Source organism: Perna viridis, chromosome 4 (assembly GCF_037379345.1).
Source record: "Perna viridis isolate PV_CMFRI_1.1 ecotype Kerala chromosome 4, ASM3737934v1, whole genome shotgun sequence".
NCBI classification, from domain to species: Eukaryota; Metazoa; Mollusca; class Bivalvia; order Mytilida; family Mytilidae; genus Perna; species Perna viridis.
In genome coordinates, this window is record NC_142448.1 from 14,112,304 (window position 1) to 14,128,316 (window position 16,013).

The 16,013-nt window shown below is 31.7% G+C and overlaps 1 protein-coding gene across 5 annotated transcripts in view; it reads right to left on the reverse strand.

Moving 5' to 3' along the window:
* Positions 1 to 1,030: 1,030 nt before the first annotated feature.
* The window catches only part of LOC148618962 (peroxiredoxin-like 2A), a 35,545-nt gene continuing 20,562 nt past the window's right edge, over positions 1,031 to 16,013 (reverse strand). For 4 of the 5 annotated variants that reach the window (XM_088578412.1, XM_088578414.1, XM_088578416.1 and 1 more), the window contains 5 exons: positions 11,059 to 11,227; positions 9,214 to 9,288; positions 7,909 to 8,043; positions 7,365 to 7,500; positions 1,031 to 3,811 (listed from right to left, as the gene is read on the reverse strand). In XM_088578412.1, the coding sequence (XP_088434538.1) occupies positions 3,693 to 3,811; positions 7,365 to 7,500; positions 7,909 to 8,043; positions 9,214 to 9,288; positions 11,059 to 11,223 (630 nt within the window). In that variant the 5' untranslated portion in view covers positions 11,224 to 11,227 and the 3' untranslated portion in view covers positions 1,031 to 3,692. Of the gene's footprint in view, positions 3,812 to 7,364; positions 7,501 to 7,908; positions 8,044 to 9,213; positions 9,289 to 11,058; positions 11,228 to 15,860; positions 15,993 to 16,013 lie in introns of those variants that run through there. The other variant, XM_088578413.1, reaches the window with a different exon arrangement.

The following is a 16,013-nucleotide window of genomic DNA, read 5'->3' on the forward strand; positions in this document are numbered from 1 at the left end:
TTTCCCAAACTCAGACCACATGATTTAAAAAAAAAACTACCAATTTTTACAAAACCTAGGGGAATTGATTATTTATAGGAAAATCCTTTTTTGTTCTCCAGTTACGGGGAAAAAGGTATTTTCAGGGATGAAAATTTTTTGCAGATTTCCACTTTATTTACTTCTGATTTTTACCAATTTCAGCTTCCCAGCATTTTTGCGTAATAACTCAAATATACTTTCAACAATTTTCAAGAAACTTTTGGACTTCAATTTTAACTATGTGACTTCGGAAAGTATGCGGATGCTTCATATTTTTCCCACAATATTGATGTCAGACTGGTTGATTTGGGGGTTACGACGAACCATTTAGGATTGTGGGGCCAGAAAATAACTAGAAATATATGGATCTCTGAACTTGTACTACAAGGTGTCATACTTGATCCAGTTGAGAAAATAGAGGCCAGTAACTTCAATATCTGGATAATAATTTCAGTATGAGGGAATGGAATTGTACCACACTGTCATGCTCACTAGTAGATGGTTCAGATTGATTTAATTGAACATAAAATCTGAATTTGATAATAATTATTAAAATGGTGTGCTGGATGTACTTGAAACGCTACAGAGGTCAAACCATGAACAGTTGGAGCAGGTATGGACTCGCTATTCAAGCTTGGTACAGCTTTGGATTTTGATAGTGATTAGAGGTCGACACAGGATCAGAATTTGACCAGAATGAAAGGCCCCTTTTGGGCCAAATTCTATTCTATTTAAATGATGGATTTTGGAAATCCGAAATATTCTGGTAGATCAGTTGAAGTAAATTTGAGCTATTTTCCAAACATGTATGGCATCTCAAATGCTTCCATATCAATATTTTGTCTAAAATATTTTGAAATGCATTAGATACAATTTCTCTGATTATATTTGATTTTAACTCTATCATAAAAGAAACGAACTTCTGAATGCAAGTGAATGTGAGTCTTCTATGGGAGCCTCTACTTTAAGTTTCTTTACTTCACTGTAAGGCATGTTATTGAAAATAGTCTTTTTAAAAAGACATTATTTTATTTCAAGTCGCAAAGCAAATATCAGTTTTGTTAAGGAAAAAACGCTACTGTTAATGCACAAAATAAACAAAGAACCATGCAACACATGACTTCAAACTGAAATACAAATGTCAAAATTCTATGTTCCTGATCTCACTAATCCAATAACATAATTTCAAAATTTTACTTTAGGTACAAACTGAAAGAGGATAAAAAAAATTATATTTAAACATTTTTTTTTTAAATTTTTCATTTTCATTTTTACAGATATATTTGACAGTTGTTATAGAATGGAGATAAATGCATTGTATTTGATGATTTGTAGTCTAATGATTTGATTTGATCTAAATTTGACAGTGGCAAATATCAGATAGTTTACTGGCTCTCATTACGCATTGCTGATAAACTTAATTTGCTACTGTCAAATCCAGGACTGTCGTCTCAAAATCTTCATATACAAAACCGTTACCTCCTAAATAATGGTTTATGAAGTCTGAAGACCCGTTTACTAAAATGCATTGGTAAAACAAATGGTTTTTTTTAATTAATAAGTAACAAGATATAAGTTTAAATGCAGTAATGTAGGAATGAAAATACATAAACTGGTAATAATAATAAAGATATAAATTGTTCTGACTAAAGTGAATAACTACCATTTGATCATCCACCTGGAATGATTAACAATGTAATTTTTATTCCAGGTATCATTACATGGTAGGAATTATCCTCTCAGGGGAACATCATATTGCATACATATTAAAAACATATAAAGATGCTGTATGAACAATCCAATTACAATTAGATATCAGCAATTGCTTATTTTCAATGGTACAAAAACAAAATGATTTATACATAGACCTTTAACTTGTTAGATAGTGCTATAATTAGTCTTTAATGACAGAATATGCTATAATATAGAACACACCATTTAAAAGGAAGCTACTCAAATATAACATGCACTTACTGAAGGTACTTTGCTGTCTACCAACAGTCAATACAACATGGTATGATAACAACTCTACTGGCCATTTTAGTACTAACCTAAGTAAATGTAAGATGTCTTGGCTTTATTTTAGAAATACCTTTCCAAATCAGCAGTATGACCAATAAGCACATAATGATGAATCATAAATATAATGAAAATATCATTTTTGAAATTAAGTTATGGACTACTAGTATTGGTATTGATCAATCACTGTAGTCTCTCATGTAATTATGGCTACTCCAGTATTTATTCCCTAGCTTTACCTAAGCTCAACTACTAACCAAAAGTATGTCTTTTCATTAACTAGAATGAAAATTGTGTTTCTCATCATAACAACAGAAACAAACTAAAACACTCCAAAGTAAATTTTAATGGAACACCAATTATTTAAGGTAGATCATACCTAATATTTCTAGTAGATAATTTTTTCTAGTTTTTCTGAAAGAATATACTTTATAATTTTAATGTAAAAAACATAGGTCATCAAACTCGATTATGAGATAATTGAGCCTTATTAAAGGCAATATTTTACTACATTTTATATGGATTCTGTAGGGAATTCGCAAGATTTCGCAAACTTTATAAAAATTGGTGTATAAAATTTTTATAACTTTACATAAAGAACACTTAACTGACATTCTTTCATATTTCAAAACAAAAATTGGGGGTCACCAAATTCTTTTTTTGCAATATTTGAAAAACCTAAAATGCCCTACATATTTCAATAAGAACATTTTGCAACCAATTATCTCCACTTAAAAGAGCTTTTTAGAAATACCTGTAATGTTTTTAATTTTTAAGTAAAAAGTTCATTTGAAATAATTTCAATATATTATTTTTGCATCATTTCAAACACTATTAGTTTATTGATGACAGAAATAAATGCTCTTAAGACTACCTTAAGTAACCTATAAAATACCCCACAAATGTTAATTATAGACCGTATAGTTGAAGTCACTTAAAAGATTTCATTGTTTAGCTTAATTGAAATTAGTAATGTACATGTAATTATGGTAAATTAGGTAAAGGACCTGTAAATATTCCATGTATAAAAGACAGAATTATTTTATATTCCTACATATTGATTTCCTTCTTATAAATTCTCTGCTAACTATATCGGTGAGTTAAAATAGGAATGATACAATGTATGTGTGTACAATAACAATTGTAAAATACATGTAAACTAATACTCAAACATTCACATTAATTTAAATAAATGCAAGAAAGGCTCTCATACTTGTAAAACTAGACAAAATCTTGTTCTTTGGCAAGCTTGTGTAAAATGATGATGAATTATGGTTATAGAGTAAGGAACAAAGGTTTACATCAATGCAACATAAATTACCATTTACATAACATTTTGCTTTATTTTGTCAATATCTATACATTACTGATTTGGTAAAACCTAGGTAATGCAAACTATAGGAAATGCCATGTGACTGTGACAAGTCCCTAGTGCATGGACTGAGGTGTGACATCAATTGCAATTTCTAATTAAAAACTACTATATTTTTTTATTTATTTTTACATTAAACAACCTTACTACATGGGTTAAGAATCATTTTTTTTCTTATTTCATGTATGATGCATTTTTGCCAAAGAAGACAAAAAATGTCAAAACTGGACAAAATTAACAAATGAGCATTAAAGTACAACTAAATGCTTTTTTTTCACAACTACTGATTGATTTGCTTTACTGCAGCCAATACATCTTTCAAATCAGCATGGTCACCAAATTCTGATTCTTCATGTTGAAACAGTACACCCTGGTCACCTGGTCCGATTACATAAACACCTATAATAAGAATAATACAGAAGTAATGCAGACTTTTATACAAAATGTATTACATACTCCGATACATCTAAAAATCAGTCAAAAAAGTAGGTGCAAAACTACTATCGACTATCTCTAATGGGAATCTGCTCGTAATCAATAGTTTGTGTTAGGAAACAGTTTATCATCAATTACTATAAAGATAACAGCAATGTATTGATTGTTTAAGCATCATCCTTTTGCACCAATTGAATAAAAAATCGTTGTTAAATTGCACCAAATTTTTTTTTTCTTTCTGTGAAGTCCTTTTCCGCCAGAAAAAGACTACCTTTTGCACCAAATACAAATTAAATATCAAAAAGGTAAAAATCTATAATAAAATGATCATCAAATAAAGAAAAATGAATTATCTGCATGCTATATCAAAATAACTTTTTTTTAACATTAACTCTGCCAAGAAAAGCTGTCGGTCCCAAGCCCGGAAAAAAGGAGGAGGGTCTTTATTTACATTTTTAAACTAAAATAAAAGTCTTATATTTCTTATATTTTTATAATTGTACTTGCCAAAGAAATGAACATTCAATTATAAAGAGATTAAAAAAACATGGTGAATAACACAATAACCACAAAATGCATCTAATGTATCATTAAAACAATATCAAATATAACTTTACCTGTTTTATGTTGCAAAAGGAGCATTTATTTATTGGCGCAATTTGACTACGAAAATCAAAAAGTAAACTGGCGCAAAAGAGTTGTGGCGCAAAATGCCTCCTTTTTGGCACAAAAGGAACACGCCCGATTGTTCCATGTGAAATAAATTAAGATTAATCAAATGTGAAAAAAAATACTATAATTTCACTTTCAGACTCCCCTGCCAAAATGTCATATATATCAATCCATTGATCACAAAATTAAAACTGTCCATAAACCCAGTACCAAGTAGTCATAGATAAAAAGAGTCATACTGTTTTTGTTGTAAGCCCAAGACATTGATATTGACCTTTCCTTCTGAGGGACATTATCAGTGAAGGGCTGGTTGCAAGGGCAATATAAAAAATAGGACCATGTAGTAATCTTTAACTATTTTTTGCATTGGAAAGGAGGAAGTAGATGAACACTGTTTTTCACAGGTAAAAAAATTGCAAAAACATTTTTCTTTCAATTTTGATGATAAAGTTTTAATTTTAGCCATCCATTGATTTTGGATATCATGTATGTGATGTCCTATTCATTCTTAAATCTGACTAATAATGTTTAAAATGTATGAATTATGATTATTCGATTTTTATCAAATCCAAAATGTTTTTTTTACAGCAGAAAAATGTTGTTTTCTTCAGCAGGCCTGTGTTCATTAAGTTAACAAACCAAATTGAAATTGAAATTGGCAAATCAAAAAGTGAATATACACATAAAAAATGAAAAGTAACCCACTACACAGTACATTCATACATACATTTCTGAAACAAGAGGCTCCTAAGAGCCTGAATTGCTCACCTTGTTAAATTTTTGTCCTTCAAGGGCAATAACTCTAACAAGGAGTTGTCTGACAATTTTGACTCAAAAAAGACTTGGTAGGTCTAATCATAAGTAGGCTCATTTAATCAATTGAAAGTTTCTTTCTATCAATTATAGTTTTCAAGATATTAGCTGAAAACTGCTAAATAATAATTTTTCGCTTTTCAAGGGCAATAACTCTAACAAGGAGTCATCCGCAAACTTTGATCCCTTTTGTAGGCTTTATCATAAGGATCATTTCAGCTATCGAAAGTTTCTTTCCATATATATCATAGTTTTCAAGATATTTGCTGAAAACTGTGAAAAAAACCTTATTTTTCACCAATCAAGGGCAACACATCTAACAAGGAGTAGGTCCAACAACTTAGATCCCTGCAGACTTTTGTAGGCCTTATAATATGAACCATTTCGGCATTGAAAGAATTTGGCTGTACCTAACAGTTTTGGAGATATATGAGAAAAAATTCTGAGTGACTGCTTTGTTCTATTTTTAGAAACAGCAGCCATGTTTTTTGACAGATCAAAAATCTCCACTTCAGATCTATGCAGAATACCCTAGGAAATATTCATACCAAGTTTGGTTCTAATTGGTCTGGTAGTTTCAGAGGAGAAGATTTTTTTAAGAGATAACATTAGAATAGGTATAAAACATCGAAAAAGGGCAATAACTCCAACATACTTGACAGATTAAAACAAAAAATTGACCAGTGATAGATCTCATTATGCTAAACTCTTTAACCATAGTCAGAATTTGGCAAAATTAACAGTTCAGGAGATATATGTGAAAAACTACTGTATGACAACTTTGTTCTAATTTTAGTAATGATGGCCATGTTTTTCGACGGAACAAAAATCTCTACAGCAGTTCTATGCAGAATACTCCAAGGAACATTTGTACCAGATTTGATTCTAATTGGTCTGAGGAGAAGATTTTTGAAAGAAAAACACTAAAAGAGCAAAAGAAAAAGTTGAAAAAAGGCAAACCTCCAACATGGTTTAACAGATCAAAATGACAATTTGACTAGAGATAGATCTCATCATGTTAAACACTTTTATGCATGTCAGAATTTGGCTAAACCTATAACAGTTTTGGAGATAAATGCAAAAAATTTCTGTCAGATCCTTATGTTCTATTTTTACAAGGGCAGCCATAGATAAAAAATCCCTGCAACAATGCTATGCAGATTATCCAAACGAATATTTATACCAAGTTTGGCTCTTATTGGTCCAGTGGTTTTAGAGGAGAAGAGTTTTGAAAAATTGTTTGAAAACAATGAAGATTGACGCCAAGTGACAGCAATAGCTCATTTGGCCTATGGCTAGGTGGACTGAAAAAACAAGCAGTATTGGAAAAATAAATATAAATATTCAGTGTTATAATCATTTTTATAACACAAAACTTGGTAAAATTTGGTAGATGTAAATAGGGTGTAAGTTTTATAATAACATAACCCCCAACGCATTATTTTTCTGAAGTTTGTCATTTTAACATCTTGACAAAAAAGTTAACTTTGTATGAACCATTATAACTAATGTTGGTAAGCTTGTAAGTAAAATAGCTGCCAATTGACCACAGTTTGGTTTCAATCTTTGGACTTTTTTTTTAAGTTTCCACTATTTCTACAGACATTAAAAGGTGTTACATTGGACTCATAAGTTTTTTCGCTCTGTTTGATTAATATGATTTAAGGACAGGGAGTCTCTAGGCAAAATCAATTTCAGTAATTCTTTCATAGTGATTGTTTACATCATGTCATCCCAAATAGCTTTATTTTTATCATTTGAAACTTTGAAATTTTGAAACATTTATTTTACTAAGAGATTCCCAATGGACAATAATAATACAAAATAGTTGAATATATAATATTAATACATTTGTATTTGGAAAATCTTTTAATGGTTTTGCAAGAACCTACACTTACTTCATGTAAAAAAAATGTGTAATTGAACAGATAATGGAATTCAAGAACCTACACTTTCTTCAAGTAAAAAAAAATGTGTAATTGAACAGATAATGGAATTCATCCCTCAATTCTTATTTATGACAAATTATTACCTCCCAGCAGTCTCCCTTCTCCCCTCAAGTTTCCTTCTATTTTCTTTTGCCTCACTCTGTAGACATTTTTCATAACACTAATGCGTAATAGTGAAAATAAAGAAGCCCATCGCTCTTTTGGACCATAAAACTTCCTCTGAAAAATAAAAACAACAAAACATCATTCATAAAAGATATTTATTATTGCAATAATGGCACAAGTTGGATCAATAGCTTGCATATTATGAGTGTCCCTATCAAAGGATTGATTCTGGCATAATTTTCTTTACTATTTTTTTCATGACGAAAACAAGAAATTGTCATTTCATGTTAATGTCACTCCATATTGAAGACTCTATTATGCCCTTAAATTGTAAATGATTGTCAGTTTTTAATGTTGTTGGTGTTCCCTCATGGTCTTTTCTCAACATAATTCTAAAATCCAATCTAATTTTCACACAAGACAAGAAAATGGTTGTCATACTTTTTCACATATTTCTCTCTGGTTAAAATCAATAGAAATAAATCATGGTCAATTTCATCTTAAACTACCATTTTTGTTTACCTCCACATCTAAATAAACATCTCCTTTGAAGAAAGGCCTGAACTCATCAACTCCCAGAGTCTCATGAACTACAGCATGCAGCTGGACTCGATGGGCTTCAAGTTCAGGCAGCAGAGAGGACAGCCCAAGGGCCTCCTAAAAAATAAGTACCTAATTTTATATTCAATTATCAAAATATTTTCAATACTTCTTTTGAGTTAGAAAATAATAAGAAATAGCTGCTGTTCATCTCAAAAGTGAACAGTCTATGAAGGTTAAAAGTATCTGTAACCAATTTTTCATATGCATTCCAGAAGCTTTTCAGACAATGAATGGGGAAATTTTAGCTAAGCACAATTTCAAACAAATATCTACAGCTGGTAGATCAGTCCTCCTGAAAAAAGTAAAAATATCGAGATGGAAAAACATGTAGTTAAGCCACTTTTACAGAATCCAAATTGATTCCATTCTTGGTGCTACACAATATGGAAGGTAAGAAAAGATAGTTGTTGACCAAAGAAGTCCCAGAGAAGAAGACCAATTAAAAAAGAAATTAAACATTGGAACAGGTTAATCATTGTTCAGTAGGAAGAATACATCAATCTACTGGTCTCAGTCTTGCATTAATATTCCCATAGACTTCTACAGGGAAGTGCATATTTTTAGCATTTTTAAATAAAAATATGTAAATTGATTCAATAAAACTTTCACTTATGCAGAGTTTCTGAGGACATGTGAAAAATTAATTTCCCACAAAAAAAGAAGGCAAGTCCACAAAGATTGGACAGAAAAGTAGTCTTGAACTATAAATAGCCATTTTCTCTACTTTCATTTCCATTTTGCAGTCATCAAACCAACCTTTTCAGAGCCACATGTTAATGTTATAAAAAAGTTTGTCATCTTATAGTGTTATGTTCACTCTATTTTATAATCATTGTTCATACCTTTTGACAAAACATTAGTTTTGTAAAGAGACAAAAACAAAATGCACTATATTTTGATACCCTTCATGTTTTGATGTACACCTGCTCAGGGATCTGTAATGCAAGACTGGTACCTACTTCAGTGATGGCCTTAATAGTATTAACCAGCCTGAAGAATCATTCCCATATGCATTTTTTTTCATTGCATTGCACAATATTTTTAATTTTGCAGTAATTGCTGAGTTATATTGTACATGTAGCAAATGTATTCTACTGAAGAAACAGAAGGTGTGGAGTAATTAAAAGAATATAAAAACTTATGACCCTACAGAAAACAATTTTTTTGAATAAATTTGTTTAAAAAAACTTCCTCTATTCAATGTAAAATGTTTATAACCTATACCTCTCTGCACATAGATCATCCAGGTCTTCTGACAGCCATCATAACTATTCCATTATTCTTCCATAGATCTGATGCCTGGAGAAGAAAAACTAGGCTATTAAAGTACAAGTCTACATAAGTAACAAATACAATCTTAAGTAGCAGTCTTTATGAGAATCATGCAAATTCTGTAAAATATGATACATACACCCCCAAAAAGGCTACACATTTCTATTTTTAACCTGTCTGCCCTTGGTTGTTAATTAACATTGAAAATTCAGTAGTTTCTATAAGTATGTTAGTGTCATTTTCAAATTCTACAAGGCATTCTACATAATTTTTATTGCTTGTGAACAAGGATTCTATGAACTGCCACATGTAATTTTCTGTTTACTTAAGCATTTTAAACAAAATATCAAAAATTAAAATTTGTAGGCTTTCCAACCATGTACAACATTTTGCATGATTCTAATGAATTATGCATAAAAGTGAAAAAAATCAATAATTTGAAAATAAGTTCTTCATAAGCAGTGTGTTTCAATGTAATTCAAAAAAACAGTGTGCCACGTGTTTATACACCCTACACCCCTGTGACATTGTTATTCTAATAACCAGTGTGCCATATCTTTATACATCCAGCACTCCCGTCACAATGTAATTCTAATAACCAGTGTGCCATGCCTTTATAAACCCAGCACCACTGTTACATTGTAATTCTAATAACCAGTGTACCATGCTTTATACACACTGCACCCCTGTCTGCATCCCTGTTATATTGTAATTCTAATTACCAATGTGCCATGCCTTTATACACCCTGCATCCCTGTGACATTGTTATTCTAATAACCAGTGTGCCATACCTTTATACATCCTGCACTCCAGTTACAATGTAATTCTAATAACCAGTGTGCCATACCTTTATACACCCTGCACCCCTGTCTGCACCCCTGTTACAATGTATTTCTAATAACCAGTGTGCCATATCTTTATACACTCTGCACTACTGTTACAATGTAATGATAATAACCAGTGTGCCATACCTTTAAACACCCTGCACCCCTGTTACATTGTAATTCTAATTACCAGTGTGCCATACATTTATACACCCTGCACTCATGTTACAATGTAGTTGTAATTACCAGTGGTGCCATACCTTTATACACCCTGCACCCCTGTCTGCACCTCTGTTACAATGTATTTCTAATAACCAGTTTGCCATATCATCATACACTCTGCACTACTGTTACAATGTAATGATAATAACCAGTGTGCCATACCTTTAAACACCCTGCACCCCTGTTACATTGTGATTCTTATTACCAGTGTGCCATACATTTATACACCCAGCACTCATGTTACAATGTAGTTGTAATTACCAGAGGTGCCATACCTTCATACATCCTGCACCCCTGTTACAATGTATTTCTAATAACCATTGTGCCATATCTTTATACACTCTGCACTAATGTTACAATGTAATGATAATAACCAGTGTGCCACACCTTTAAACACCCTGCACCCCTGTTACATTGTAATTCTAATTACCAGTGTGCCATACATTTATACATCCTGCACTCATGTTACAATGTAGTTGTAATTACCAGTGGTGCCATACCTTTATACATCCTGCACTTCTGTTACATTTGAGTACCTCCACATCAGCATCCAACGATAGCCATTTACTTCCTGCACCTGTATCAAAACCCATTGAATGTATGGTTGAGAAGGAATTATGCTTACAAGATATATAGGGTATGACCAGAAAGATGGACAGAAAAAGTTCATTCATCTTACCTCCCTTGATCAAATGTAACCATAAAAATAATCTGAACCTGAAAATATTAATTGTAAGAAGTTAAGTCTTACTGAAAAGTTTTTCTTAGCTTCATCGATGGTCTGCAGTTTAGCTGTTGTCAGATATGATAATGTTGCCTTTTCACTCGCCATGAAGAATCTTGTTGGTAGATTTATTAAAATTGCTGCTCCTGCAGTAAATCCAGCAACACCTAAAAGAGCCTTCGAAAATACCATACCCCTGAAATCAAGCAGAAGGTAAAATGCTTAAACATTTTTACAAGTCTTTGAATTTTTATATAGATGACGTATTATCTTTAAACAATACTAATTTGGGGGATTTGATACATCACATCTACCCAAAAGAACTCGAGATAAAGGATACTACAGACACTGTAAGGTCAGCCTCATATCTTGACCTACACTTAGAAATTGATGGTAAAGGAAAACTATTGACCAAACTTTACAACAAATGTGATGACTTTTCATTCAGAATTGTCAACTTTCCTTTCATCTGTGGCAACATCCCTTCAGCACCTGCATATGGAGTGTTCATATCACAACTCATGTTATGCCAGAGCCTGCTGAAACTACGCAGACGTTTTGTATCGCGCTAGAACTCTTAACAAATAGGCTTCTGGAACAGGTTATGTTGCTACAAGATTGAAGTCATCATGAGTTGCTCATTTGCTTTTGTTACTTTGTATGTATGATTTTAGTTACTTTATGTTCTTTGTGTATGTCTGTTTTCCATGTCTGGTCTTTGTCCCTGGATTGCACTGTTTTGATTACCGCTATAACCTTGGTTCCCTTGATTACTCTTTCAAAAAATATAAAAAATAATGTAAATTTTTTTAAATGGAAGCAGAGAAATCTCTAACACAAGATTTCTTGGTTCTATAAAAACCTGTTTAGAGAACTTAAAATCTAAGATAGTCATCTGGTAATTGTGAAAAGGATAAATAAAATGTACCTATATTGAGAAACTTAAATTACACTTACTCATTCTAGCACCACCAATCTAATTTATATACCTTATTATTAATGAATGCCAATGTGAAATTAAAGGGAGATAATTTTTTCATTTAATTAATATTGTAAAACTAAATACTAACACTATTATGGTACCTGTATACATGATGTATATTTGTATACTTAGTTTGAAATATATGAGTATTTTGTCTATGTATTGTTTTTTGACGATAGTTCATATGCTAGACTGAACCACATAAAAATTCTGTTCTTTTCTATAATTTAAAGAGTTGATTGGTGTCCAACATATACCCAAGCAGGATACATGTATTGTTTACACCAAAACCTTTATCCTTTGTAAAATTGACTTTAAATATGTTTAATATCAATCAAATTGCCATAATTCATGAAACAGTTGGAAATTCTGTATGTTACTAGAAGTAAATCCTCTGGCAAAATTAATGAACAACCTTTTCCAAAGAGTGGTAAAAATAAGATTACCATTAAAGCTTCAGGTACAGTTTAAACCTGAACTATAAATGCTTTGTGTATGAAGAGTTTTCAAGCATGTGAAGTGAATGCCATTTTTTCAGAAAGAAAATACTCCATTTTCCAAGATGGAAAATAAGCTAAATATGAGCTATATTCATGATCACAACTTATGGCTTAAAAGAGTGTCATTATAATATCACTTAAAAGAGTGTATTTTAAGTATAAATTAACCTATTTATGAAGACCTGCTTATGTGGCCGTAATTTTCAGTGATAGAAACTTAATTTTTGGTCAACATAGACCCATCATAATTTTATGTAGACCGCACTGTACATTTCAAAGGAAATTGAGCCAATTTCACTATAGATCTGCTTGATAAGGTCTACTGTTAATTTCTTTCACTGAATTTTTCTCTTCCTTGAAAGGTCATTGAAGACTTTTAAAATCATGAAGTTGCATGTGTTGCTGTGCCAGGTATACCTATACTCATACAGGAAGCTGATATTGGACAGCAACTAAATGGCCCAAAACCTATGCCCTATCTATGAAGCTACACACCAAATCTGAAATCAATCCATCCATTGGGAGCTGAGATTTTCGTGACCAAAACCATTTACAATATATGCCCATCTACATAAAGCCATTCACCAAATATGAAATCAATCCATTCATTGGGAGCGGAGATAATTTCAACGAAATTCAGAAAGAAGGAATGACAGACAGATGGACTAAGTGACATACCACCCACTTGTTAGGTGGGGTATAATACTACACTTTGCACACTTGGCTGGTACATAACCTGACAGTCTTTAAATATTCTATCAAATGTCTCAGAAGAGTTGCTTTGGTGTCAAATTCCAAAAAGTCCCATATCTCCCATAAAATGTGTTCAACCAAAATCTAGTAGAACATGATCAAGAACTTGTGATGGCTAAAAATACTACAATATTCTGATCAGTGGTCTCAGGAGTTACATCAACAAATAACTTTATCAGCAGACGGACCAATGGACATACACACAAGGACATAGACAATATGGTCCTGATCCACTGTTTATCGGCAAGGTACAAGTACCAGTATCTACTAAACAAGTTGCAAGAAGTAATTTCAAATTAGCATGAAGAAAGACTTCGTCATTCTCTACTTTAACTAAAAATAATTTACAAAATGCACAGAACTCATATACTCTCCCTATGAGGTCCTTTTCATTACATTTTAAAGATTCCTTAACAAAATTTTACCATTTATATTGGAAACAGATCTATGTTAAAGACTTCAAAAACAAACCCCATTAAAATTGGTCAAGAAATTACAATTAACACTCATTTATCATAAAATAAAATGCACATTTTTGTCCCATTAATTAGATCCATGATTTGTCTGTTGTTAGCTCACTTCCCTATAATCGATTATATTATACTCAATTACACAAAAAAACTACTTGTCAATGGACAATTATTCCTTTGGATATTCTGTTTGCTAGGTTCATTTTCTGATTTGACTACATTCATAAAATAAGATTTGGACTCCATGGACAAAGACATATAACCCTTTGAAAAGTTAGTTCCATTATATGTAGTTTTTTATTGGTTAAATATTAATATTGAGCATTTAGGAAATAAAACATTTATTAAGGCATGATGTCAGTTGTTTCGCAGGGCATATGCAGTTTTGAGAGGACAAAAAAATGAACCCTATATCCAAGCTTAAATCAGCACTGAATTTGAATGAGGTTAAGTGTTTTACAAAGGATACGATTTTGATCAAAATGGAAGTGGTCCTTTTTTTGTCCTTAATTCCTAAAAGTTTAAGTCACAACTTCACAAATCAGTCCAAACCTTCCTTTAGTATCAGGCACTTATGGACTTATACCAGACATGATTTTATGAGACAACAAAATACGATAGTTAGCTAAATCAGACATAAAAATACTGTGAAAAAGAAATGGAATGATAAAATCCAGATTTGGAAAAGCAGAGTTATGTATTAAAACATAAGAAAAAAATGTCTGTTGTACTGGGTTATAGTCGACACCAAATATCTACGGACGAGGAGGATGTTTATCCTACAATGTTAATGGTTGGATTTCCGTTCCTCCATACCCCAACAACAAGTCAGAAAATAGATTATCATTATACAACCTCTGCTGCATGGCTTTAATAGAAGGACAATGGACTGCAAGAACAAATGTGACAAAAGTGCCATATCATAATACTTCTTATTTAGTGGAGGTATAAAACCAGTGTGTGTAAAAAAAAAACAATAAGGACAACAATATCAAGACTTCTACTAATCTACACACTGACTCTACACTGGCTAATTGTTGGAACTCCTATGAAATTCTTGATATTCCAAAGATTCCAAGGAGAAAAATAAAGCACCAGACTCTTCACTTGATATTTCAGCAAAAGAGAGAATAACATGTTCTCTTAACAAAAATAAATAGAAATAATTATCTAATTAAACTATCAATTTCTTCTACGGATCACTCCTTAACTTCAATCTGTTGAAGAATACTAGAAGGCGCATGTGGGTAAAATAAAAATTTATAATTAGTGCAAAGATATTTACAAGTGATAAGTTACATTTTTTCATTTTTTTTGCTATAAGATAAAAACGTAGAGATTGGTTAGTTATAGATGATTTGTTGCAGCCCAGACTTAAATGATGGTAGATCTGGACTGAGAGCCACTTCTGATGGTAAATTATTCCACATTCTTATGGTGCGTGGAAAGTAGGATGAAGAGTGGTAATTTGTTGGTGAATAAGGCAGTACAAATTTATGATCTCTTGATGTTATAAGGTACACTTGACTATTTATGTTGACTAAGTTATTGTTTATTTTATATAGCATGATGAAGAAAATTGCCAGCGCTGTTGTAGTGTTGGCCAGTTGAGTTGTTGTAACATTTTGGTGACACGATCTTGATAACTGTATAGATTTAGTGTGTACCTAGCTGTCCTTCTCTGAACCATTTCTATTTTATCAATGTATGTTTGCTGCCAAGGATCCCAAATGATGTTACAATATTCTAGCTGAGGTCTTACATAGGTTTTATATGCTAGTTCTTTAGTCTTGATGTTATTGGTTTTAATATTTCTCTTGACAAATCTTAAAAGTGTTGTTGGCTTTATTCGTGATGTTATTTATATGGCTGTTCCATGATAGATCTTTTGATATGGTGAGTCCTAAACATTTAACTTTGTCTGCAGATTTAAAAATTTTATTATGTAAGGACTAAGGTGTATTCAAAGTTTATACGGTTCTTCTTTCTAGATATGTGGATGATTTCACATTTGTCTGGGTTGAAGGACATCAACCACTCTTCTTCCCACTTTTGCAATTTATTTAAGTCAGTTTGAAGTGAATTTTAAAATTAAGTCAAGTCGGTGCCCAATTCTGTTTTTACCTGCCAAACAATACATTGACTGGGAGTATTCTTTGAACGGGAAGTGAATTGTCTTTAAAAACGCCCAAAGCAATGATCGTTTATATTAAATAATTTATATTAATTCACTGAATTTGGCACTATCATTAACGTTATATTCATTTTGACATTTTT